The sequence below is a fragment of the Pleurodeles waltl genome, chromosome 3_1 (genome assembly GCF_031143425.1).
Source record: "Pleurodeles waltl isolate 20211129_DDA chromosome 3_1, aPleWal1.hap1.20221129, whole genome shotgun sequence".
NCBI lineage: Eukaryota > Metazoa > Chordata > Amphibia > Caudata > Salamandridae > Pleurodeles > Pleurodeles waltl.
The window spans coordinates 524,226,418-524,253,412 of record NC_090440.1 but is presented as its reverse complement, the minus strand read 5'-3'; the positions used below and the strand labels follow the sequence as shown (position 1 = coordinate 524,253,412).

The 26,995-nt window shown below is 42.5% G+C and overlaps 1 protein-coding gene across 1 annotated transcript in view; it reads left to right on the top strand.

The window, feature by feature from the left end:
• The window catches only part of SELENOS (selenoprotein S), an 80,689-nt gene that overhangs the window by 38,537 nt on the left and 15,157 nt on the right, over positions 1-26,995 (top strand). The window contains exon 4 of the mRNA XM_069222806.1: positions 8,586-8,675. Coding sequence (XP_069078907.1) covers positions 8,586-8,675 — 90 coding nt within the window. The remainder of the gene's footprint in view (positions 1-8,585; positions 8,676-26,995) is intronic.

The following is a 26,995-nucleotide window of genomic DNA, read 5'->3' as shown; positions in this document are numbered from 1 at the left end:
GACTACATGTCAACATTAGACCTCAAAGATGCATACTTCCACATACCCATACATCCTTCCCACAGGAAATACTTGAGGTTTATAATCCAAGGCGTGCATTACCAATTCAAAGTGTTACCATTCAGCATCACAACAGCCCCAAGGGTATTCACAAAATGCCTTGCAGTAGTAGCCGCTCACATCAGAAGGCAGCACATGCACATATTCCCTTACTTAGACGATTGGGTAATAAAAACCAGCACTCAGCAACAGTGTATTCTACACACAAAATTTGTCATAGAAACCCTGCACAAACTAGGATTCTCTATAAACTACCAAAAATCACATCTACAACCGTGTCAAATACAACAATCACAACAGATGCTTCCATGATAGGGTGGGGAGCACACCTCAAACAGCACAGTATTCAGGGACAATGGGACGTTCAACAAAAGCAACTGCATATCAATCATTTAGAACTGTTAGCAGTGTTTCTAGCATTGAAAGCATTTCAACCGCTGATATCCCACAAATACATTCTTGTCAAAACAGACAACATGACAACAATGTATTACCTAAACAAACAGGGAGGGACACACTCATCACAACTGTGTCTCTTAGCACAAAAGATTTGGCATTGGGCGATTCACATTCGCCTAATAGCACAATACATCCCAGGGATTCAAAACCAGTTAGCCGACAATCTCAGTCGAGATCACCAACAAACACACGAATGGGAAATTCAGCCCCAGATACTACAAACTTACTTTCGACGCTGGGGAACACCAAAAATAGACCTATTCGCAACAAAAGAGAACGCAAAATGCCAAAACATTGCGTCCAGGAATCCGCACCCTCAGTCCAAGGGCAATGTGTTATAAATGAGTTGGTCAGGGATATTTGCTTACGCTTTTCCCCCTCTCCCACTCCTTCCTTATCTAATACACAAATTGAGTCAAAACAAACTCAAACTAATAATAGCACCAACCTGGGCACGGCAGCCATGGTATACAACACTACTAGACCTGTCAGTAGTACCTCATATCAAACTACCAAACAGACCAAACCTGTTGACTCAACACAAACAACAGATCAGACACCCGAATCCAGCATCGCTCAATCTAGCAATCTGGCTCCTGAAGTCTTAGAATTTGGACATTTAAACCTTACACAAGAGTGTATGGAGGTCATTAAACAAGCTAGAAAACCTACTACAAGACATTGTTACGCAAACAAATGGAAAAGATTTGTTTATAACTGCCATAATAATCAAATTCAACCACTACATGCTTCCGCCAAATATATTGTAAGTTACTTATTACACTTACAAAAATCTAAACTCGCATTTTCTTCTATTAAAATACATCTCACAGCAATATCTGCCTATCTGCAGATTACACATTCAGCATCACTCTTTAGAATCCCAGTCATCAAAGCATTTATGAAGGGTTTAAAAAGAATCATACCCCCGAGAACACCACCAGTTCCCTCGTGGAACCTCAATATTGTATTAACACGACTCATGGGTCCACCATTTGAACCCATGCACTCTTGTGAGATGCAATACTTAACCTGGAAAGTAGCCTTCCTAATAGCTATCACATCTCTTAGAAGAGTAAGTGAAATACAAGCATTTACTATACAAGAACCCTTTATACAAATACATAAACATAAAGTGGTTCTCCGTACAAATCCAAAATTCTTACCAAAAGTTATATCACAGTTCCACCTAAACCAAACAGTGGAACTTCCAGTCTTTTTTCCACAACCAGACTCAGTAGCCGAAAGAGCCTTACATACGTTAGACATCAAAAGAGCACTAATGTATTACATTAATAGAACAAAACAATTTCGCAAGAAAAAACAATTGTTTGTAGCCTTCCAAAAACCTCATGCAGGAAATCCAATATCCAAACAAGGCATTGCCAGATGGATAGTGAAATATATTCAGACCTGCTATATTAAAGCAAAAAGAGATCTACCTATTACGCCAAAGGCGCACTCCACTAGGAAGAAAGGCGTAACAATGGCCTTTCTAGGAAATATACCTATGACAGAAATCTGTAAGGCAGCCACATGGTCTATGCCTCATACATTCACAAAACATTACCTGTGTAGATGTGTTAACAACACAACAAGCCACAGTAGGACAGGCTGTATTACGAACATTATTTCAGACAACTTCAACTCCTACAGGCTAAGCCACCACTTTTGGGGAGATAACTGCTTACTAGTCTATGCACAGCATGTGTATCTGCAGCTACACATGCCATTGAACGGAAAATGTCACTTACCCAGTGTACATCTGTTCGTGGCATGAGACGCTGCAGATTCACATGCGCCCTCCCGCCTCCCCGGGAGCCTGTAGCCGTTATAAGTTGATGAAACTTGTAAATTTGTAAATATATACTATTTTTTATACACATTATGTACATACATACTCACTCCATTGCATGGGCACTTTACTATATACACAACTCCTACATGACCCTCTGCGGGGAAAACAATCTAAGATAGAGTCGGTGCCCATGCGCAATGGAGCCGAAAGGGAGGAGTCCCTCGGTCTCGTGACTCAAAAAGACTTCTTCAAAGAAAAACAACTTGTAACACTCCGAGCCCAACACTAGATGGCAGGATAATGCACAGCATGTGAATCTGCAGCATCTCATGCCACGAACAGATGTACACTGGGTAAGTGACATTTTCCATATATATATATATATATATATATATATACACACACACACATACCCACATATATATATATATACACACGTATGTTAGAATCATTATGGTGATACTGAAAGTGTTCATGTGGTAGGTGAGACATAAAATATTGCAGGAGGCTAAACCATCACCTTTTTTAAAATACTTTTCCGGAGTAATATAATAGCCGCAGGCCTCGAAAAATCATGAAAATGTTACTAGACCTGCAGGTCGAGTAGCTTGAATAATCTACTTGACCTAACTGTAATATACTTGACCCAGGAAAGGGTCTCCAATTGTGTGTTTCTAGGCAAATATTGTATTTTACAGTCACCTTCCTCTTCATTCTCACATATGAGTGCAGCTTCAAATATGTGGGTTCTGCATTTCTGCTGTGAAAAAATCCTCTTTTGTTTGATTCAATACACAAACATTGCTCCATGTATAATAACTCTGGCACACATATAGGGGTACACATGATCCATGTGTGACTTGCCTCTTAGTTTACGAATAGCTTTGCCATCAGGGCAGGAGTGTTTCTTAGTTTATGTTTAAACACTCATTTGTAATAAATCTATTAAAGCATGATGTGGTAGCGCACTGTCATTTACAGACAGTAAATTTCCAAGAAATGTCCAAAAACCTTCCCACTAACTTGCAGTGTTACTGATAAAACTATAAAATGTGTTAACAATAATCTGTGAAAATTGGGTTTCAGTTCCGATTCCTTTTTTTCCATCCTATTAAGATATTATTTTCATCACACAGTAGTACAAAAAATGGTCTTTCACAGCTACTGAAGTATATTTTGAAATGTTTGTAAAGTTTACTCAGTTATTTAAATGTTGTGTGTTAGGTAAAATCTGATACCAAAAGCTTTTCACTTCACATAAGTCAGACAGTTCACCTTACAAAATTCTGGAACTCTGCAGTCACAAAGAAAAGTACTTCCATTGCAAGAAGACAAACTGACATTTGACCGCTGTCTCTGAACACAGAGCAAATGTGACAAGAATAAGATTTAAAGGCATCTTAATTGCTAACTCAGTTCCTGAGGAACAGAATACCTGTTCTTTGTCCACTGCCAGAAGGGTCGAGTGGAATCTAAAAATAGCTCGGGTAGTTTTTTCGTTTTCTAGATAAGAATTTATTAACACTTGTGGTGGATTTGAAGAGAGAATGTGTCTCTCCAAAGTGGAATTTGAAAAATTGAGGTATATCAGTCTGTAACTTGTACAGTCTAGGCTGTTATGAGCACAACGTTTTCTTCCTTCTTGGAACAGTAGTGGGATTCATTAAAGGTCAGCTGGAGGAAAGCAGAAACCCTTGAGTGGCATACACGACTGGCAGCCTTTGGAGTGCCTATAAGGAAGGAGAGATACGCAGCTATGGTCAGAGATTGGGAAAGAGTTTGCAGCAGAGTGTATGTTGTGGCTATTCAGGTGCACTTAGCTAAGGTTTCTAGATGAGAGAGTACGATGGCAGGGCGGCTTATACTTGGAGCATGAATCACAAAAATCAAAGTTCCTCCTAAGATGTTTGAGGAGGTGGAAAAGAGACACGAGAAAATTGACCAGTGGTACCTGGGTATCGGTTGAGTTCAAGCTGAGGCAGAGGTTCTCACAAAGTTTAAGGGGAAAATAAAAGTCTGCCGTACTGTTGTCACTAGATCTTTGCAATGAGCTGCAGTAAGTCCAAATAGAATCCAGTGAGTCCGGGAAGAAGGAAGTGTCCCGGTCGGCCCTGTACAGCAGGGAGAAAACAAAGTGGGAATGGTATTGGTAGCTTTCTACCATAAAAGCGCTGTTCACAATTGCGGATGTACCCGGAGAAAGCCTTGAAAGTAAAAAAATAACAAAAAACATTATTATATATTTTTATATATATATATATATATATATATATATATATATATATATATATATATATATATATATATATATATATATACACATATTGTTTAATTAACGTGAATTACTAACTGCAAATAATACAGTTTGCTAGAAACATGCTAATGTTTTAAAATGAAATCGTTTTTCCCGCCCAAGTAATATAAAGTAATAAAATTAGAGAAGAAAGGATCCCCCTTTTGCGTAGCAACTAAAAGGAGCTTTAGTCACATGCGTCTTTCTTATGGCATCTGCCTTGGAATGTGGTGTGCCTGGTATTTCCACAAAGGGAAAATCAACAGAAGATTAAAATGCCATGACGTCTCACAGTAACCTGTTTCTCACCTCTTGTAATTCCACTCCGCCACATTAGTTTTTGAAGTTTCCACTGTGTCTGAGCTCAGTGTTACGTGTGACATACCTGCTCTGGGGAGAGCGCCCTGTCTTTCTGCTTTACCACCAAATGCACAAAAGTGTTGTTTTTGTGTTCAACACATAGATTGAATGCTTTCGAGAAATGGAAAGAGTATGACCTTTTCCAAGCACTAGGACAAATTATTGCTTTTAACAAAATTGCTTTACTTACTGTACAAAGCTGACCATGTGCCAGATGTTCTAGATCCTAGGTGTTGCACTTGAGAAGGGCGAACCACCTTAGGAACTTTCCCTTCCCGTCCTCCGCTCTTCTCTTCCTTACTTTTTAATCAACATTTTGCATCCTAGGACTTTTAGTTTCTTATTATTCTTTTATTTTTGGACTTCTGTGTCCTAGTATGCGTTGCACTCGTAGGCTAAAAACATGGATGGCCAAAGGATTTCACAAATAGCATGGAGTCCAGTTATGTAACAAGATCGAAAATACTGTATATGCCATGCTTCAGACGTTGGGTGTGGGTGGGACAGTATGGACGTACTTCACCCTTGCACACGTGGTTAAAAGGAGTGCTTAAGCCAATAGAGAGGGGGAAGTTATACTGAAGGTCGAAGCGAATATTCTGGGGGTACAGGGGTAACTGTTCTATCTGTTGAGATGTGAGAATTGAATAGAGAAAGTGAGATTTGAAAGGAGATGCCAAGAAGGGGACGTCACAACATTGCCTACCGTAATCCACTCCCCAACAGGTAGCAGAGGTTTTGTCCTGCATAGACTGTTTAGGGGGCACTGCTGTAAAAGTGGGGTCATGTGGCGTAGACGTTATAGTCCGGGGTGTCCAAGGCCCTTTGCCCCACTATGACAAAGGTGGGTGGCCATATGTCAGGTTCCCACGATCTACACATATTTTAAACCAAAAGAGAAATGGGAATGGAAAATATCCAGCATGATGTATATATTTCCCTTCTTTAAACTTCTAGTAAACCTCATGTTTTCATAGTTACAGGAGTTATTGAACCTGCTCACATAGTCAAATGAGCTGTCACCTATATCTGGTGACTGTAAATTGCTGCACAAAAGTTGCATAATTTGTTGTTTGGTGCTTAATGATTGAGCAGGTTTATGTGTCAGTGTTTGCTAGTAATCTGCCTATCACATTAAGGGTCATCACAAGGTCCAAAACTTCATTTCGGAGTCCTTGTGCCCATGCTTGCCATTTAAATACCCAGCCCTTTTACTCCCCGAGTGGTAAACCCTCTTGTGAAGTTATTAAATGTTTTTATTCAATCCTACATAACTCTTTTTTATACAAAGGACCCAAACCTAATGTGTTCTTTCAAGATAGTTATTTTAACTGTACGATTATTTGTGGCTTCCTTCTCAATCGTTTCCTCATAATTCAAACATATAACATATTAGAATTTCTTTCTCAGACACTTATTTATTTTCCTTAACTTGCAACAAAAAAAAGCCCTCGATTTGTCAAGGAATAGTCTTTTACGTTTTACAAAATATTATGGCAAAGTCTGGCGGTCACTATATCGCCAGATGCGCGGATGGCAGTCAGACTGCCGCCAATGTGGCAGTCCAAGCACCATATTTTAACTATTGCGGTCGTGTCGCGGTGGGACCTCCAGCAACACCAGCAGTCTGGCAGGTACGTCACTCCTAATCCGCCAGGGCAGCACTGCAAGCAGCCTTAGGGATTATGACCTTATTCTCCACCGGCCATTTCATACACTTGGCATGGGCAGTGCAGGGGTCCGTCTGCTTTGCAGACAGTGAACATTGCGAGGATGCTGATGCACCTTGCATCCTACAACATTGCCTCCGGCCCGATTACAAGCCGGAGACAATGCTGAAGGCTGTTTCCTGCTAGACCAGCAGGCGGAAACTCATGTTTCCGCCTGCTGACCTAGCAGGAAACTCTTAATGGGCCCGACGGGTAGGTAGCCAGCACGGCAGCAACCTATCCGTTGGAGGGTCTAAACCTTCAGCCGAACTGTAATGCAGCCCTACGAATCTAAAAATGTCAGTGTTGGCCAACTTCTCATTTTTTAAAGATTGAGCACATCCCATTTAGATTTGTCAGTGAAAAGGATATGAGAAATTATTGATGCATTGAAAATATAAAAAAATAACAATACCAAATTCTGAGTTTTAGGAACATTATTATTTACATTACCTGCATTATCGTTACTCCTACATAGCAAGAATTCAACAAAAAAGGAAAATCTGTAAAAAAAAAAAAAATGTTGAGCATCATGCTCATACTTCTGTTTCCACAGAAAGTGATAAATATTCATTCTTCCTTAACACAACACTTAATTTTTATAGATTGGCATCTCAGATCTATCTGAAGCCTACAGCGGACCTAAGCTTAACCTTTACCCATTCCTTCTTTGCAAATGTAAGAGTTATTTTTTTAAAAATGGTTATGAAGAAAGGAAAGGCGTTTTTAACAATTAGACAGTTTTGTGGTATTGCAGTACACCACAGCATGCGTGGGTTCCTATAGGTCATGTTGGAAAGACCCAAACTGAAACCATGTCTACTGCAACTTTTGGCCTGCATTTTTTTATTTCTATTGTACTGATTGAATACTTGCAGATTCTGTTAGTGGAAGCTATCAAAACCATGCCCTTTTGAAAAAAAAGCATACATGCTAAGAAATTAAAGAATTGTGAGACATCTGTTCTAAATGCAAAATGTTTTCTCACTCACTAAGCCCTAGGAGCCTTAGCATCTGGCAAAAAAACATCATCGTCAGAATTCAAGAAGGAATATGTTGCTGTGAATTGTTGACTTAGTCTGCTGTGGTAACTAGCTAATAGAAAACCCCACTTCTCACAGAAAGACTTTGGCCCTCATTATGGTCTTGGCGGTAAAGACCGTTGAGATCAGCGCTGGTGGTCAACAGAAGACCGTCAGCGTGACGGCCCCCCTGCCGGCCATATAATGTTTTCTCTGCTGGGCCAGCGTAAACGGTGTTTCCGCCTGCCAGCCCAGCAGGGAACAGGGCTTTAACATGGACGGCCAATGTTGGTGTGCGGAGGGTGCAGCAGCATCCATCACGCGGATCACTGCCCGTAAATCGGGCAGTGACCTGCGCGACGGAGCCCTGCACGGGGGCCCCTGCACTGCCCATGCCAAGTGCATAGGCAGTGCAGGGTCCCCGGAGCACCCCTTCCACCCGCCTGTTGCGGTCTTCCCTTGTTATTTATATGGCAGTCGAGACCGCCATGCTGGTGGCGGTAATTTCCACGACCGCCATGTACATGAGGGCCTTAGACTTGGGACAGTGGTAAGAGTGAGCTTTTTATCAACTGTGCATTTAATGGACTATCCTCCCAGGCAGGATGCAATGCCGTATTTGGGTTTTATTGGTAAACACTCCATTTTCCCTTTACCCATACGTCCCAATCAACTCTATAAAAATGTAACCATGTTCTAATGATGCATTTGAGCTATATGTTTGTGCACGGTTGGGTTGCGTAGGCTCATCACAGGCAAGAGTTGCGGATTATTGAAGATTATTTCTTATTCCAAAAAACGTATTTAATTTGAAATTTAGGCTCCTTGGATTGGGTTGGGTACTAAAAGTAGGACTTTTGTCCTTTTTCTCTGTAATTTTGCAGCTTGAAGAGGAGAAACGGAGACAGAAAATTGAGGTCTGGGAGAGCATGCAAGAAGGGAAAAGCTACAAAGGCAGCAGCCGGCGGAGCCAGGTGAGCATCCTAGATCTTTTCTGAATTACATACATTTGATTTATCAGTGTAAACCCAATTTAGTAAGTGGGTTGGTACATGGAGTTAATTCAATCTGGTGTAATCCTAGTGGAATTCGTACTGTGAAAGGGTGCATAGAGTTTTAACCTGGATAATAACAGTGACTCTTTCGCCCAGTCATTTATTACTAAAGTGGCAACTAACAATAACTTATAATTGATCAGCAGTAGTGATTTGCTTCTTGATTGTAGAGCTTTGCAGGAAGATTTAATGACAGACTTACCTAAGTGCCTCTGCGTACCATAAAGTATGTTAGCAGTAAGTCGTGTGATTAAGTTGTTATTGGCTGCCTTAGTTATGATCTCTCTAACATTCTTACAAGATTCCTACAAAGACATTGTATGTTTGAACTCTGGATTCCTTCTTTCACCTACATGTTGCACGTTGCACCTTCTTCTATGTTATCCAGAATGAGCCACTTGTGTCAATTCAATGATTTTTAGATTTGTTTGCAGATAGCGATTTTTCAACTAGTTAGATCCTTGGATTCAAATGTAGTGAAAATAAAATTAGACACACTACAAATGGAACGGCTCATGTTAGAATTTTAGTAAAAACATTTGATTTGAGAAGAGAAATTCTAGATAGTGTTACCAGGTCAGAGAAGCAGTTAAAACATAATAACTACACTGAGACCTGCTGGTTTAATGATTGAAAGGTAACTCAGCTGGCATAAAAAATCTTTTGGGCAAAAGGTGTAAATGCCGTTATGAGAGTGTAATTAGATCAATCTGTTTAGATATTTGTTAACTCAATCAGGATCCGATGGGAAAGAGGTGAAAATTCAAGTTCCAGCTTGGGATGTTGAATATTGACAACACAGGGCAGTCTGTCACTGTTGGGCATACCAGCTTACTTTATTTAGCTAGTAGGTTTCCAAACCTGGGTCAAAACAGTAGTGATGTTCAGAAAACAATTAAAAACATCTGTTGTAGTGTTAATGTTGTAAGTTTTTGTTTATTTTATGTTTTTCAAATGAGATGTCAATTTCATGAAATCATCCTCTGAATTATGGGATGCAGTTAACTCTCTACAATGAAGTTTATTCTTTGAGAGTGATTAACTTGAGGGGCATTTGAATCTAAAGGTTGGAGGACCGAGATGAGACTTTGTAGTTGGAAGGAGATAGTATTATGTTTGTAGCATGTGCTGCTGTAGAGAACGTGCTTAAGAAGAAACAAGTGGACAACGTAGGGGACAAATTATCAATAATATTACCATAGAAAAAGAGTTATAATTACTCTGTAGGAAGTCTCATTTCTTTACATGATTTATTTAATTTTGTAAGGTAGGACGACGAATCACAAACTAAATACCAAAATATTAAAAAACATCTAAATCACACTGCAAGCAAACTCAATACAAAACAAATACACAAAAATGTAACACAAAAATATAATGTGAAAAATCAAAAAGCCAACTTGTCTCGCACAGTTCTCCTCTCTTTGAGGAGATAGTGGTTACTTAAATCATTACAGTCGTAATCTACCGGACTGCGATGGTTGGAAATTGCGTGGAATAATTCTCAAAGGTCCACTCAATTTTTTATGGCCTACCCTCACTTGGTCTGAAAGTGACTATGGTAATATTATTGATAATTTGTCCCCTACGTTGTCCACTTGTTTCTTCTTTAGCTTTCCTACCCAGGGCAGATAGCGGTATTTAGGGTGAACCTCTTTACTTCTTCTGTAGAGAACATGCTTGGCACACTCTTGCTAACTAGTGTTGGGCTTGGATGTTTGCAAGTTGTTTTTCTTCAAGGAACTCTTCAATCTTGAGATATATTGTGACTACTCCCTAAACCCTACAATGCACCAGGGCAAAACCCTGCCTCAGATTGCTGTTTTTTGCCTTTGACACCTGTCAGAAGGAGAATCTGGGCATTACTTACCCAATGGAAGAAAATAACCTTAGACAAATGGATCCTTTCCATTGTCCAGCAATCATGCTGGTTGGAGTTTCACACCCCACAACCAAATATACTACCACAACATCACTTGATCAGTCGATAACACCAGAGACTGTTCAAAAAAGGACAAACACTTCTCAGCAAAGGTGCCGTTATACCTATCATCCCACATCAGTGAGGTCAAGGAATGTACTCGCTGTACTTTCTCGTTTTGACCTCAGACCAGTGAATTGATAGACACAGTTGGTCCAATTCGAAATGACAGTCCAGCAGTAGGACATCATCTTTCTGTTCAATGCAGGAGACCACTTGGCGACCGTTGATGTAAGGGCGCCTACTTCCCAATTCACCAGGCGCATTACTGCTACCTTAGATTGGAATTAAGTGGTCAACAGTACCAATTTAAGGTTGTCCCCTTTGGTGTAGCAAATGTCCCAAGAGTATGCTCAAAATGGCTAACATTGGTGACAGCCCATCTTCACCATGTTGACATTCATGTTTTTCCATATGTGGACGATTAACTCTGTTAAAGAACAGTAGGTGTTCGCAGTGCCCAGCACACAGTCAGGCAGCAGTGTCATTCCTATACATATTAGGATTCACAGTAAATACAAAAAAAAATGAAACAAAACAAAAAAATCCCATCTCAGTCAGCCATTTCAAGGAGCATTGTTGAAATGCAAAGCTTACCCAAATCAAGAATGGGTGATGGCATTTCAAAAACTGCTCTCTCTTCAGACATACTTCTTCATTACTCCAACAATTTGGGGACACCTAGAGTCAATGTGTTAACAACTACCCATAACACAAAATTGGCAAGCTTCACCACCAGTTACCCTTGCCCAAGGTCCATAGGCATTGCACTATGGATGAGGTGGTCGGGGATCTTTGTTCATGCAAAAATCAGTAACTCTTAGTTGCCTCAACATGGACAAGATAGCCTTGGCTGTCAGTACTTCTGCAGTTCATCCACACAAGAAATTGACAATCACAGCAAACCTTCTAACAGCATCGTGGCCAACTGAGACATCCAAATAGCAAGGGATTGAACCTAACGATATGACATCTGAAGTCACAGAGTTTGAGTATCTCAAACTGACTGACCAATGTATGCTAATCCTGCGGAAAGCACAGTAGCCTACTACACACGTGTATTTTGCAGTAAAGGTGAAGCCTTTCATTAGTGACTGTTCACACAAATGACTTTTAAGGTACTTTTGCAAGATATGTTATTTGCTGCACCTGCAGACGGAAGGGTCATCCGTTAGGCTACATTTAGCAGCTTTTGGGGCAAAAACACAATCTGAGATGGAGTCTTGTTCCTGGTACTTTGTGGGGTGCAGGGAGGAGTGACGAAGACTTCTTCCAAGAAAAATAACTTGCAAACATCTGTACCCAACACTGCATGGCAGGAGTATACAACGGCTTGTGAATCTACAAGACTATACAAACGGAGAGTTACAGGGTAAGTAATATTTTCTTTTTTTCTGATTCTGTTGACTAGTTTGATCAAAGCCATGGTGCTAATTTCAGTTCAATGCATGTACTCACATTTTGGATTTCAACGAATAACCTGATTCAATTGGTTGTTTACGAAATCTCAAAACGTTTACTTAGGAGCTGCCAGTTTGGGGTATAGTATTTGAGGAACGGCCTTTTCTTTTTCAGTTGCACACAGCGTTCTCCAGTCAACTGTTGATTTTAATATCAGTTTGTATCCAGATTATTCCTTTCTCCAGTGTGGCCATGGTATATTGCGGACTCCTTATGGATAAATGTCAGAAGGAGCATATATCGTAGGAAATATCAGTTTTATAATTGCATGTGTGTTTGTAGTAAACCACCAAGTAGTGGGTTTTCAGATTATTGCTGCCTAGAAGAAAACCCAGAGGCCTCAGAGAAACATTTGACTCGGGACTTTTGAAAAGGAACGAAAAATAATATATCTGATATTTTGAAAGTATCTTGTGTCAGATGAACTGCCTCGTTGAACTGAAACTGCTTTGGTCCTTTTTTTCTGACTGCCCGGAGGTGCTCTCCGTTCTGTCGTTTAGCGCATGGGGTGTCAGTTAGCCACAAATTAGCAACTTCACTGTTTGCCTTTCATGCAGCATTTTATAGAAAATTCCAGAGAAGATGCGTAGTATTTGTTGTTAATACTTTTATCCATGACTGTAATTATGTGGTGAGCCTGTTGAACATACAGTTTTACTTGGTAAAACCTGTTTAAGATTGATTGATAATGCTCTTTTTTTTTAACCAATTAAATCATTGTGTTCTTGCATTTGATGTTTAAGTGACCTCTGTGTCTCATTCGTGAATTCAGTTTCATTTGTAGTAAAATCATATCCTAAAACAGCTATGGGTCTAAAATGAAGGACTCATCACCATTACTTTAAGGCTGATGATAGAAAATGATGGACAAAAACACCAGTGATTTCGGATAGGTTTAGCCCGTACAAGAGCTTCCAGACAGATCATCTAATGGGAAGACAAGATACTTAAAGCTATGAAGACAAGATGCTCAAAAGTAGCCATTAGGAAAGGTATATTGTGTTTCTACTCCCTGCTCAAGCTCTTCTTGGCTCTCCTGCATGGGTTTCATCTTTAATCACAAATATACCAAATAATGTGAAACTAATAACAATGCCTGTGCTTGAAAACTGTTATTGCTTAATAAGCACTCCCTTCGACCCTATGAATTCCTTCTAGAGCTGCTTCGTCAAAAACAAGCCCACATGATCTTCCCTAATAGTAGGACATTTATAGAAAATTATTTTTTTGCAGACAAATAAGGTCTTTCCGTTGTCTGCTCATTTTCTCATTGTACATGTGAGGCACCGAAGCACATGGCACACTGGAAAAAAACTGTGGGAGTACATGTTAATTGACGAATCCCTTGACATGTTAATTGACAAATCCCTTGTAGCTTCACTAAGGTCCTTTTTACCTGGAAGTCCTTGCAGTAAAAAGGACATCACACCTTGTCTACTCTAAAGACATAGCCATATGCATCTTCTATCTCAACTGATTCTGGTGCCCTTTATATATAGCAAGTTTTGCTGGTTAGTTCCAGTTTTGTAGCATTAACTTAAAGCATGCATCAGTGTCAGCGATTTCCTGTGCTGGGATACTCTGAGCAGTAATTACCAACACGTGGTAGCTACCACAATGGTTGTGGCAAGATATCGGCAACAAAAGATGTGGTAGAAATCTTTATGTTCGGTGGCATGTGTAGCTGCAGATACACATGTTGTGCATAGTCCGCCGTCTGGTGTTGGGTCGGAGTGTTACAAGTTGTTTTTGTTCGAAGAAGTCTTTTCGAGTCCCGAGACCGAGGGACTCCTCCTCCTTTGTTCCATTGCGCATGGGCGTCGACTCCATGTTAGATTGTTTTTTTTCCGCCATCGGGTTCGGACGTGTTCCTTTTCGCTCCGGGTTTCGGGACGGAAAGATAGTCTTAACTTCGGAAAACTACGTCGGTATTGTTTCGCTCGGTATCGGGTAAGAATAGAATCGACACCGAATCGTGAAGAGCTCCGGTAGCCCTTCGGGGTAATTTCGATCCCCCTGGTCGGCCCGACCACGTGTAACACCGACACTGATGGAACGGACCCCGTTCCGATTCTGTCCTAAATGCCACAATAAATATCCATATACAGACCAACATTTGGTCTGTAACTTGTGCCTGTCGCCCGAGCACAAGGAAGAAACGTGTGAGGCCTGTCGTGCGTTTCGGTCCCGAAAAACGCTCCGTGACCGACGAGCCAGAAGATTGCAGATGGCGTCCACGCCGACAGGACACCGAGAGTTCGAGGGACAAGGAGAAGAAGAGGAAGCCTTCTCCATCCATGAATCGGACTCAGAGGAATTTGACGTTGAAGAAACCGTGAGTAAGACGTCGAAGCAAGCACCACACAAGAAAACAGACAAGGCCCAGGGGACGCCACTGCCAACAGGCCATGGCTCAACCCATAAAGTAGGTGACCGTCCATCGGCACCGAAAAAGGCCGAACTGGTGCCGAGATCGTCCGACTCGGGTCGAGACACAGGCACGCAGCAATCTCGGGACCGAGAAAGTGCTGCCGAAAAAGATCGACGCCGAGACAGCGGAACCGAAGCTGCTCGACGCAGAGACAGCGGCACCGAGGAAGATCGACGCCGAGAAAGCTCGACGCCGAAAAAGAAAAAATTCTCAGCGGAGCCGAAAACAAGCAGAGACACAGTTTCGGTGCCAAAACGACCAGCAACCGAACCAACTGCCAGCTCATATACAGAGGAACAATCACTGTCCTCTCAAATGCGCAAACACAGATTTGAAGAAGAGTTACAGACCACTGATGTAGACCACACACAAAAGCGGATCTTCATACAAAGTGGGACAAGGAAGATCAGCACTCTTCCCCCAATCAGGAGAAAAAGGAGACTCGAGTTCCAAACACAAGAACAAACACCACAAAAAATGGTGAAGAAGGTAACTCCGCCACCCTCTCCTCCACCTGGAACTCACACATCACCGGCACAGACTCTGTCACATTCACCGGCTCATACCACCATGAGCCAAGACGACCAGGACGCTTGGGACCTATACGATGCCCCAGTATCAGACAATAGTCCTGAGTCGTACCCTACCAAGCCCTCACCACCTGAGGACAGCACAACGTATGCACAGGTGGTAGCTAGGGCAGCAGAATTCCATAACGTGTCGTTACACGCAGAACCTGTCGAGGATGACTTCCTTTTCAACACCCTCTCCTCCACCCATAGCTCCTACCAAAGCCTACCTATGCTTCCAGGAATGCTAAGGCACGCAAAGCAGATCTTCAAAGAACCTGTCAAAAGTAGAGCGATTACTCCAAGGGTGGAGAAAAAATATAATGCACCGCCCACGGACCCTGCTTTTATCACCTCACAACTACCACCAGATTCAGTCGTGGTAGGGGCAGCTCGCAAGAGAGCCAACTCGCACACATCAGGCGATGCACCACCTCCAGATAAAGAGAGCCGCAAGTTCGACGCAGCTGGGAAAAGGGTCACAGTACAAGCTGCAAACCAGTGGCGCATCGCGAACTCTCAGGCGCTCCTAGTGCGATATGATAGAGCCCATTGGGACGAGATGCAGCATCTCATCGAGCATCTACCCAAAGAATTTCAAAAACGGGCAAAACAAGTGGTTGAGGAGGGACAAAACATCTCCAATAACCAAATACGCTCCTCTATGGACGCAGCGGACACAGCGGCAAGAACAATAAATACTGCAGTAACCATAAGAAGGCACGCGTGGTTGCGCACATCTGGCTTTAAACCGGAGATACAGCAAGCGGTGCTCAATATGCCGTTCAATGAACAACAATTGTTTGGACCCGAAGTCGACACGGCAATTGAGAAATTGAAAAAGGACACGGACACAGCCAAGGCCATGGGCGCACTCTATTCCCCGCAGGGCAGAGGCACTTTCGGCACCTTCTGCAAAACAACCTTCAGAGGGGGTTTTCGGGGTCAAGCCACACAAGCCAGCACCTCACAATCAACACCGTCTACATACCAGGGACAGTACCAAAGGGGAGGCTTTCGGGGCCAGTACAGAGGAGGACAATTCCCTAGAAACCGGGGAAAATTTCAAAGTCCAAAAACCCCTCCAACCAAACAGTGACTCACAAGTCACTCAACCCCTTCACACAACACCAGTGGGGGGAAGACTAAGTCAGTTTTACAAATCTTGGGAGGAGATAACAACAGACACTTGGGTCTTAGCAATTATCCGACATGGTTATTGCATAGAATTTCTCCAACTCCCTCCAGATGTCCCACCAAAAACACAGAATATGTCAAAACAACATCTAGACCTTCTAGAACTAGAAGTTCAAGCATTACTGCAAAAGGACGCAATAGAATTGGTACCATGTACACAAAAAAACACGGGAGTTTACTCACTGTACTTTCTAATACCAAAAAAGGACAAAACACTGAGACCAATCCTAGATCTCAGAACACTAAACACCTACATCAAATCAGACCACTTTCACATGGTCACGCTACAAGACGTGTTACCACTGCTAAAGCAACAAGACTACATGACAACCTTAGATCTAAAGGACGCGTATTTCCACATACCGATACATCCCTCGCACAGGAAATACCTAAGGTTCGTATTCAAAGGAATACATTACCAATTCAAAGTGTTGCCGTTCGGTATCACAACCGCACCAAGAGTATTTACAAAATGCCTAGCAGTAGTAGCTGCACACATCAGAAGGCAGCATATACACGTATTCCCGTACCTAGACGGTTGGCTAATCAAGACCAACTCCCTCACAAAGTGTTCACACCACACAGATTATGTCATACAAACCCTCTACAAACTTGGTTTCTCCATCAACTATACAAAATCTCACATTCTGCCGTGCAAAACACAGCAATACTTAGGAGCGACAATCAACACAACAAAGGGAATAGCCACTCCAAGTCCACAAAGGGTTCAAAATTTTCACAAGGTTATACAAGCCATGTATCCAACACAAAAGATACAGGCAAAGACGGTATTAAAACTCCTAGGCATGATGTCCTCATGCATAGCCATTGTCCCAAACGCAAGACTGCACATGAGGCCCTTACAACAGTGCCTAGCATCACAGTGGTCACATGCACAGGGTCACCTTCTAGATCTGGTGTTGATAGACCGCCAAACATACATCTCGCTTCTATGGTGGAACAGTATAAATTTAAACAAAGGGCGGCCTTTCCAAGACCCAGTGCCACAATACGTGATAACAACAGATGCTTCCATGACAGGGTGGGGAGCACACCTCAATCAACACAGCATCCAAGGACAATGGGACGTACATCAAACAAAGCTGCATATAAATCACCTCGAATTGTTAGCAGTATTCCTAGCGTTGAAAGCATTTCAACCCATCATAACCCACAAATACATTCTTGTCAAAACAGACAACATGACAACAATGTATTATCTAAACAAACAGGGGGGAACACACTCGACACAGCTGTGCCTCCTGGCACAAAAGATATGGCAATGGGCAATTCACAACCACATTCGCCTAATAGCACAATTTATTCCAGGGATCCAAAATCAACTAGCAGACAATCTCTCTCGAGATCACCAACAGGTCCACGAATGGGAGATTCACCCCCAAATTCTAAACACTTACTTCAAAATTTGGGGGACACCTCAAATAGACCTATTTGCAACAAAGGAGAACGCAAAATGCCAAAACTTCGCATCCAGGTACCCACACAGGCAGTCTCAAGGCAATGCTCTATGGATGAACTGGTCAGGGATATTTGCGTACGCTTTTCCCCCTCTCCCTCTCCTTCCATATCTAGTAAACAAATTGAGTCAAAACAAACTCAAACTCATACTAATAGCACCAACATGGGCAAGACAACCTTGGTACACAACACTACTAGACCTGTCAGTAGTACCCCATGTCAGGTTGCCCAACAGACCAGATCTGTTAACACAACACAAACAACAGATCAGGCATCCAAACCCAGCATCGCTGAATCTAGCAATCTGGCTCCTGAGATCCTAGAATTCGGACATTTAAACCTCACCCAAGAATGTATGGAAGTCATAAAACAAGCTAGAAGACCATCCACTAGACACTGCTATGCAAGCAAATGGAAAAGATTTGTTTGCTACTGCCATAATAATCAAGTTAAACCATTACATGCATCTCCAAAGGATATAGTGGGATACTTGCTACATTTACAAAAATCAAATCTAGCCTTCTCTTCCATAAAGATACACCTCGCAGCAATATCTGCATACCTGCAAATTACCCATTCAACTTCACTATTTAGGATACCTGTCATTAAAGCGTTTATGGAAGGCCTGAAAAGAATTATACCACCAAGAACACCACCTGTTCCTTCATGGAACCTCAACATCGTCTTAACAAGACTCATGGGCCCACCTTTTGAACCCATGCACTCTTGCGAATTGCAATTCTTAACGTGGAAGGTTGCATTTCTCATTGCCATCACATCTCTAAGAAGAGTAAGTGAAATTCAGGTGTTTACTATACACGAACCTTTTATTCAAATACACAAAAATAAGGTGGTCCTAAGAACCAATCCAAAATTTTTACCAAAAGTTATTTCACCGTTCCACTTAAATCAAACGGTAGAACTACCAGTGTTCTTCCCACAGCCAGACTCAGTAGCTGAAAGGGCACTACATACATTAGACATCAGAAGAGCACTAATGTACTACATTGACAGAACAAAAGAAATTAGGAAAACAAAACAACTGTTTATTGCATTTCAAAAACCTCATACAGGAAACCCAATATAAAAACAGGGTATAGCCAGAGGGATAGTTAAGTGCATCCAAACCTGCTACCTTAAAGCAAAGAGAGAACTGCCCATTACACCAAGGGCACATTCAACCAGAAAGAAAGGCGCTACCATGGCCTTCCTAGGAAACATTCCAGTGAACGAGATATGTAAGGCAGCCACATGGTCTACGCCTCACACATTTACTAAGCACTACTGTGTAGACGTGCTATCCGCACAACAAGCCACAGTAGGTCAAGCCGTACTAAGAACTTTATTTCAGACTACTTCCACTCCTACAGGCTGAGCCACCGCTTTTGGGGAGATAACTGCTTACTAGTCTATGCACAACATGTGTATCTGCAGCTACACATGCCACCGAACGGAAAATGTCACTTACCCAGTGTACATCTGTTCGTGGCATTAGTCGCTGCAGATTCACATGTGCCCACCCGCCTCCCCGGGAGCCTGTAGCCGTTTGAAAGTTATCTTCAACATTTGTACATTTGTAAATATATTACTTAAACCTTAGTTGGTACATACTTATTCATTCCATTGCATGGGCACTATTACTAACATACACAACTCCTACCTCACCCTCTGCGGGGAAAACAATCTAACATGGAGTCGATGCCCATGCGCAATGGAACAAAGGAAGAGGAGTCCCTCGGTCTCGGGACTCGAAAAGACTTCTTCGAACAAAAACAACTTGTAACACTCCGACCCAACACCAGACGGCGGACTATGCACAACATGTGAATCTGCAGCGACTAATGCCACAAACAGATGTACACTGGGTAAGTGACATTTTCCTTTTAATCGCTCTCTTCCACTTTCGGTATATGCTTGTACCACTCCTTTCCTGTGCTATTTCCAGTAAAACTATAGACTATCCTTGTTCATAATCTTCTACAGGCATTTGAAAATGCTGGTGTATGCAAGTTACTACTATTTCTGTCTTCCTGGCACAAAACCTGGACATATTATACATCATTTAACAAGTCTCTGGCAGGTCGGTTCTGGAAAACTGTTATATTTATTTGTTAATTGAAGAAAATTGGTATGGGACTCATGTCTTCCTCTTACTTAGTCAGCAACTTAACCACTAAACCAGATTTTCCTTCTGGACTGCAATTTATGATCCTGGCAAATCGCTTCATGCTTCAGTTTCCTTACTGCTACAAAATGGAAGTACTTTGAAATGAGAAGAACACCAGTTTTTCACTGCTGCTCTATCTACCACAGGGACTTTTTGTTTTGCTAATAACGTTTTTATTTATTGAATGTGTACATTTGCCAGTTCCACTGAAATTCTTAATTTCAAAAATAATATTTCATTGGGAAGGCTGGGTAGCTTAGACTTTTTCAGTGTTGTTGGGAATGCCATTTCCCAAACCGTGGTCCATATGAATGTTGCTCCAATAGTAAAATCTGTTGAATGGGATTACCCTAAACATGACATAAAAAATAACTTTATTCAGAGTTGGTATTTTAGTTTGGTGTAAATCTATTGCAGTTTTTGAGATATGTTTGTTCCAGGAAGGTACTGGGCAGGAACTCTTTATTTCATTTTTGGATTGTTGTATTCTTGAACCGTTTGTGAATTGGAGAACTTGCGGACAGAAATTGAAAGCATGTGTTTGGTTGAATGTGGTGCAGGCCCTTTGCCTTGAGTGTACTGGCCATGGTCTATGGAGATCGTAAGCTCACAAGCTCAACTGTTGTTTACTGTTACTCATCACATACCCTGGATGAGACACAGTTCCTGCGCCACAGCCTTCTGGTACTTTCAGCATTTGCCTGAATACACTCTCTAGAGCAATGTCCTTGAACGGCTTCAGTGTCTTATTGATGTCAGTGGTGGTGGGAAATTTGATGCCAATGATGAGGTAATTCACATCGTCCTCTGTGACATCATGTGTAAGGTCAGCATGCACTAGGGAGATATATGTAGTTCCCCCGTAATTGGTTAATATCTGTGGCCTGTATTTGTATTGTAACCATAGCATACCTGGAACCAAGGGTTTTTAAGGATTTGTGTTGTATAAATTTTTGGATCCAAAATAAAGAATCCCTACTCCCAGTTAACTCCCTGTAAGAACATTGTTATTGGGTCAAGCGTAAGCGTACAACCATGTGTATACTTTAGTTTACTTCTTTGTGAGGTAATCCCCACCCACTGCTTGCATTTGTTTGTTTCAGTGTCCTTTAAAAATCCTTGCTTGCTAGTGATCAAAGCTTCCTCTTTGTCCCTCCCATGGAGCACCTGCCAACTACTGTATCCTTGCGCTTTGTCTGTTCATCTGGTGTTTTGTGGGACTACTTTATTCTTTGACTCCTGCAGGTGCTACTGTTTCCAATGAGTTCACCTAATCTCCCAGTGCTGTCTACAGTCTGAGGAATGCAGCATCCCCATAACCAGGCCTGTAAAGATTGTTCTTGTCTCCTCACATTTGCCCAAGGGCACCCAGCGCGTGCTATCAATCTAGCACAGAGTAAACACTGCAATCTGTTGCAGAGCCCTCGACACAAGACATCCAGCAGTCTTGTCTCTGTAAAAGGCTGTTGCAGTCTTGTCTCTATGGAAGGTTCGCCAATGCCCCTGGCTGGCGGGGGCAGGGGTTAGGCATAACACATCCTAGTGCATGAAGTGCACGTCTGTCCACGGAGTATGGCATTACACATCCTCTCCCTTTATTTATTTAACTCACATCGTTTAAACTGAGATTCCGGAGACAGTGATTCAGTCTCTAGTGCCCCAGTGATCCCCGGAGGCCTGCTTGAAAATGTGCAGTTGTTTTCATAAATGTGAAGATAGGACGACAGAAATAAAAACAATCTCAAAAGTGATATTTTCAAAACATATTTTGTAAGCGTGAGTCTAGGATATTCACTCCTTACTTTATCTCTGAATTAAACCACGCTTTTGTGGCTTTGTGCCCCACAAACCTTTTGCATCTTTTTTTTTTTTTATTACACATACATTAGAACTGGATTAAATAGAATCTGCATTTTCAGACTATCACATAGTACGCAATGAATCGACAACCCAAAGTAGATCATATTTGTTATAATATGCCCTTCGAAAAAGAAATGTTTACCAAATTTCACAGTCAGCCTAACAAAAATATAACGTTAGTTTGGTGCATCCATGCATAAAGCACAATTCTACTGCGATTTGACGCCAACAAGCATTTGATAGAAACACAGGGGTGGATGTAGTGTTAAAGACCCCCAATGTCACACCTTATTGCTCATTTTCCGTTTTTTACGAAAATATTTCTAGTGGAGCACCAGGGAGCTCCACAATGTTATTTATAAAAAAAAAAAAAAAATCTCAGGTTTTTCTTTTCAGTGGAGGCAGCAGCCTTGGGAAAGGCAGCAGCGCACGGAAGTGTTTTTCGTTCTGGGTCAGAGGAATAACTCATAGGCTTTCCGTATGCCGCAGTTATTAATCACCCATAAAATTGCTCCTCGCACACCCCTTGCTCCCACCCTCTCAGCTCCCGCCATGAATCACACAACACTTCCTCTGTCCTGGCCAAGTCTGCTGGCTGCAGAGACATATTATTTTTTAGCATATATACTAGTTAACTGGCATTATTCCACGCACCTCACACTGAATATTGGCTCCTTATAACCCATCAGCACAATATAAAGATTGAGGCACCATTTGGCAGTAAAAGAGGCCTGCCCCTCTAATAGAGAAGCAGTTGCACATTTGTATCAGTACGAACATACCCAGACAAGGCAGGCCCTGCACATAACGGACTGGAACGGGCTCATGTGTGCTTGTGTGTATCTGGACAATGAAGTATTTGCATCCTAGAGTGTGTCCAGCACCCCCCCCCCCCCCCCATCAGCCCCAGACACCTGACAAATGCTGGACCCCTAACTGGTAAAACAGAGGTGTATCAAACTATTTCAACACCCGTTACTGTCAAAAGTACTAAAACGAAATATGAGAGTATTGTCGTTCCTACTTCGTCCTTCTGTCTCCAGCCCGTTACCTGACTGCAGTAGGGCACTACACAGTGTGAGACCTTTAACCCCTTCGCTGCCAGGCCTTTTCCCCCCTCAGGTGCCAAGCCTTTTTTTGGCTATTTGGGGCAGTTCACGCTTAGGCCCTCATAACTTTTTGTTCACATAAGCTACCCACGCCAAATTTGCGTCCTTTTTTTTCCAACATCCTAGGGATTCTAGAGGTACCCAGACTTTGTGGGTTCCCCAGAAGGAGGCCAAGAAATTAGCCAAAATACAGTGAAAATTTTGTTTTTTTCAAAAAAATGGGAAAAGGGGGCTGCAGAAGAAGGCTTGTGTTTTTTTCCCTGAAAATGGCATCAACAAAGGGTTTGCGGTGCTAAAATCACCAGCTTCCTAGCTTTCAGGAACAGGCAGACTTGAATCAGAAAACCCAATTTTTCAACACAATTTTGGCATTTTACTGGGACATACCCCATTTTTACGATTTTTTGTGCTTTCAGCCTCCTTCCAGTCAGTGACAGAAATGGGCATGAAACCAATGCTGGATCCCAGAAACCGCAACATTTCTGAAAAGTAGACAAAAATCTGAATTCAGCAAGGGGTAATTTGTGTAGATCCTACAAGGGTTTCCTACAGAAAATAACAACTGAAAAAACAAAATATTGAAATTGAGGTGAAAAATTCAGCAATTTTTCTCTACGTTTTACTCTGTAACTTTTTCCTGCAATGTCAGATTTTTTAAAGCAATATACCGTTACGTCTGCTGGACTCTTCTGGTTGCGGGGATATATAGGGCTTGTAGGTTCATCAAGAACCCTAAGTACCCAGAGCCAATAAATGAGCTGCACCCTGCAGTGCGTTTTCATTCTATACTGGGTATACAGCAATTCATTTGCTGAGATATAAAGAGTGAAAAATAGCTATCAAGAAAACCTTTGTATTTCCAAAAAGGGCACAAGATAAGGTGTTGAGGAGCAGTGGTTATTTGAACATCTCTGAATTCCGGGGTGACCATACTAGCATGTGACTTACAGGGCATTTCTCAAATAGATGTCTTTTTTACACAGTCTCTTATTGAGGGGGAACCAAAGCGGGTCCAAAAGGGCAGTTTGGAAAAAAACATTTTTAGGCTGACAAGTGCAGCAGAATTTTTATCGGTATAGATGAGACAATGCTGGGTGGTGGGAATTTTGTGGATTCCTGCAGATTCTGGAAGGTTCCATCACAAAAATGTGGGAAAAATGTGTGTGATCCAGCAAAGTTGGAGGTTTTCAGGGTATTGTTGGTAAGAAAATGGTGCGGGGTGCATGTGAAGCACACCACCCTGGAATCACCCAGATGTTTAGTTTTCAGATGTGTCTAGGTCTTGTGGGTTTTTCTACATGGCTGCATCCCAAAGTCCAAAAAGTGCAGCCCTCACCATTCCAAGTGGGACGATTTTGAGAGTTAGCCAAGCTCTCATGTCCCAAATGTAAAACCAAAACCCAAAATAATCAAATGCTGTCTTGCTTGCCGTGGGATAAGATGTTTTAGTGTGCGGGGGGAGAGCTGAAAGACTGTTACCCCCTTCAGTTGGGGTGGGGGCATAACCAGGCCCATACTGGTTGGTAGCATCCACCCCACTATTTTTTTTTTAATTCCCTGGCATCTAATAGACTTTTTGTCATCCCCACCCCCAGGTGTGGATCAGGGGTAATTGCCCAATCTACCCACTTTTGGGCAGAACAACTTTGGCCCCATTTATTTCGGATGGGGGTATGGCCATTCACCCACCCTCTTATTTTGAAAAATAAATCTTCCCTGGTCTCTGGTGGGTTTTCTGCCCCCCTTGGGGGCAGATGGGCCTTCCAAAAATAGGCCAATCAGATATGACCAGCAGTGATGTGCCCCCATGGGGAGCGACCCCTGCCCAAGGGTTCTACCCCCCCCAAACAAAGCACACAGATACACACACACACACACCAATCCCTGGTGCCTAAGCGGTTTCTAACCCCCCCATCCCCCCCAAACCCCCCCCCCCAGCAGATCGCCCCAATAGAAATAGGCTGATCTTCCCCCAAGGGGAGCAGAAATGGCCTAAAATAAATTTTCCCTCCCAGGGGAGCGACCTTTGCCTAAGAGGTCGCTCCCCTTGCGTGAAATTCGCACAGAAAAAAAATCCCCGGTGCCTAGTGGTTTCTCCCCCTTTGGAGGCAGATTGGCCTAACAAAAATAAGCCAATCTGCCCCCAAGAAATGGCCTAAATATAATTTGCCCCCTAGGGGAGCAACCGTTGCCTAAGGGGTCGCTCCCCATACATAAAAACATAAATTAAATAAAAAATATATATATATCCATGGTGTCTAGGGGTTTTCTGCCCCCCCCCCCGGGGGCAGATCGCCCTAATAATATTAGGCTGATCTGCCCCCAGTGGAGGCAGAAATGGCCTAAAAATAATTTGGCCCCCTGGGGAGTGGCCCTTGCCCAAGGGGCCGCTCCCCTTATGCGTAAGTATAAAAAAAATCCCTGGTGTCTAGTGGTTTCAGACTAATTATATTAGGCCGATCTGCCCGGGGGGCAGGGGGATGGGGGGGGTCAGAAATGGCCTAAAAATAATTTGCCTAAAGGGTCGCTCCCCACATCTAAAAATAAATAAATAAATAACCAAAAAAAATTATCCCCGGTGTTTAGGGGTTTTCTGCCCCCCGGGGCAAATCGGCCTAATTATAATAAGAAATGTCCGAAAAATTATTTGGCCTCTCCCCTTATGTGTAAGTATCACCCAAAAAAATTCCCTGGTGTCTAGTGGGCATTTCTGCTGCCCGATTTCATTGCGATCGGGCAGAAGAAATGCTTGCAGAGACATGAAAGGAAGGGAAAGGCCTTTCCTTTCCTTTCATGCCTCCGCCGGCCCCCTCCTCTAGAGTGGAAGAGAAATGCTGAGGATTTGTCTTCTGCATCACGCTGGATGTGACCTCTGAGGAGGTCAGTACGCGATTGCGTGCTGACGTCATCAGACGTCACTGGGGGGATTCGGGGGTGGAAGGGGAAGCATTTCCCCTTCCAGCCCTGCCCTGGGGGGTGGGTGGAATTCCCTTGGCGGGGGGGGGGGGGAGGGGGGGGGGGGAACGCCAGCACTTTCTCTAAGGGCCTATACTAGGACGTAGTGGTTTCGTCTGTGGCGCCTCAGTGCCGCGCCACCGGACGTAACCACTACATCCTTGGTGGGGAAGGGGTTAACTATGGACAGATCGACAGTGCACAAATGTTGACATATCAAGGTACACAGAACAAACCACGTGTCACAATACCATAAAAGCACCCTAGATTAGGGTATTTACTTTACTTTTCACCGGACAATGAACAGGCTTTACTTTTAAACGGGGATACATAGAAATGATTCAAAGGGACTGGAAATATTTGGCAATTAATAAGTGACACCTCAAGCTCTTTGTTTTGAAAGATACACATTCTGTACCATTTTATCAAGCACGGGTTTGGAATAACTTACAGGTGAGCACATTACTATCTTGATTAAATGTAAGTATCCAGTGTTTGCGCTGTTTTCAGCCTTTTTCACTCTGAAGCATTGTAATTTGTTCATGAACGCCCTTGGAAACATTTATCTGTTTGTTTGTTTTGAAGTCCCACGGCTCAACCATAGCGATGCCAGCTACTCCCAAAGCCAGCTAGTACCTTCTTGCCGGTTGCCAAGCAGACAAGCTCTGTCCCAGCCCTCTGCCTGTGCCAGTGCGACAATGTGTTTTTTATTTCTTTATAAAATGTTGCGTTCATTTATAAAACTTGTTTTATGTGAGGACTCGGAAGCTCCCCAGAGACTGCTACATTGAAATAGAACTGAATAAATCTAAATCAAGATCTCTCTTTCTCTCGCTCCCCCTCTCTTTCTGTCTCCCCTCACCCCTGCCTAGCCCCCTCTCTCTCCTCTCCAGTGTGTAGTAATTGTTTAGCTCGTCAGTCCCTGGCAGCACAGCACCCAGGATAATGTGCTGCATGGCTACATACTTATAATGTCCGAAAGGCAAGACCTATTGGTTTTGCTACACAATTCATCACCACCCAACAAAAT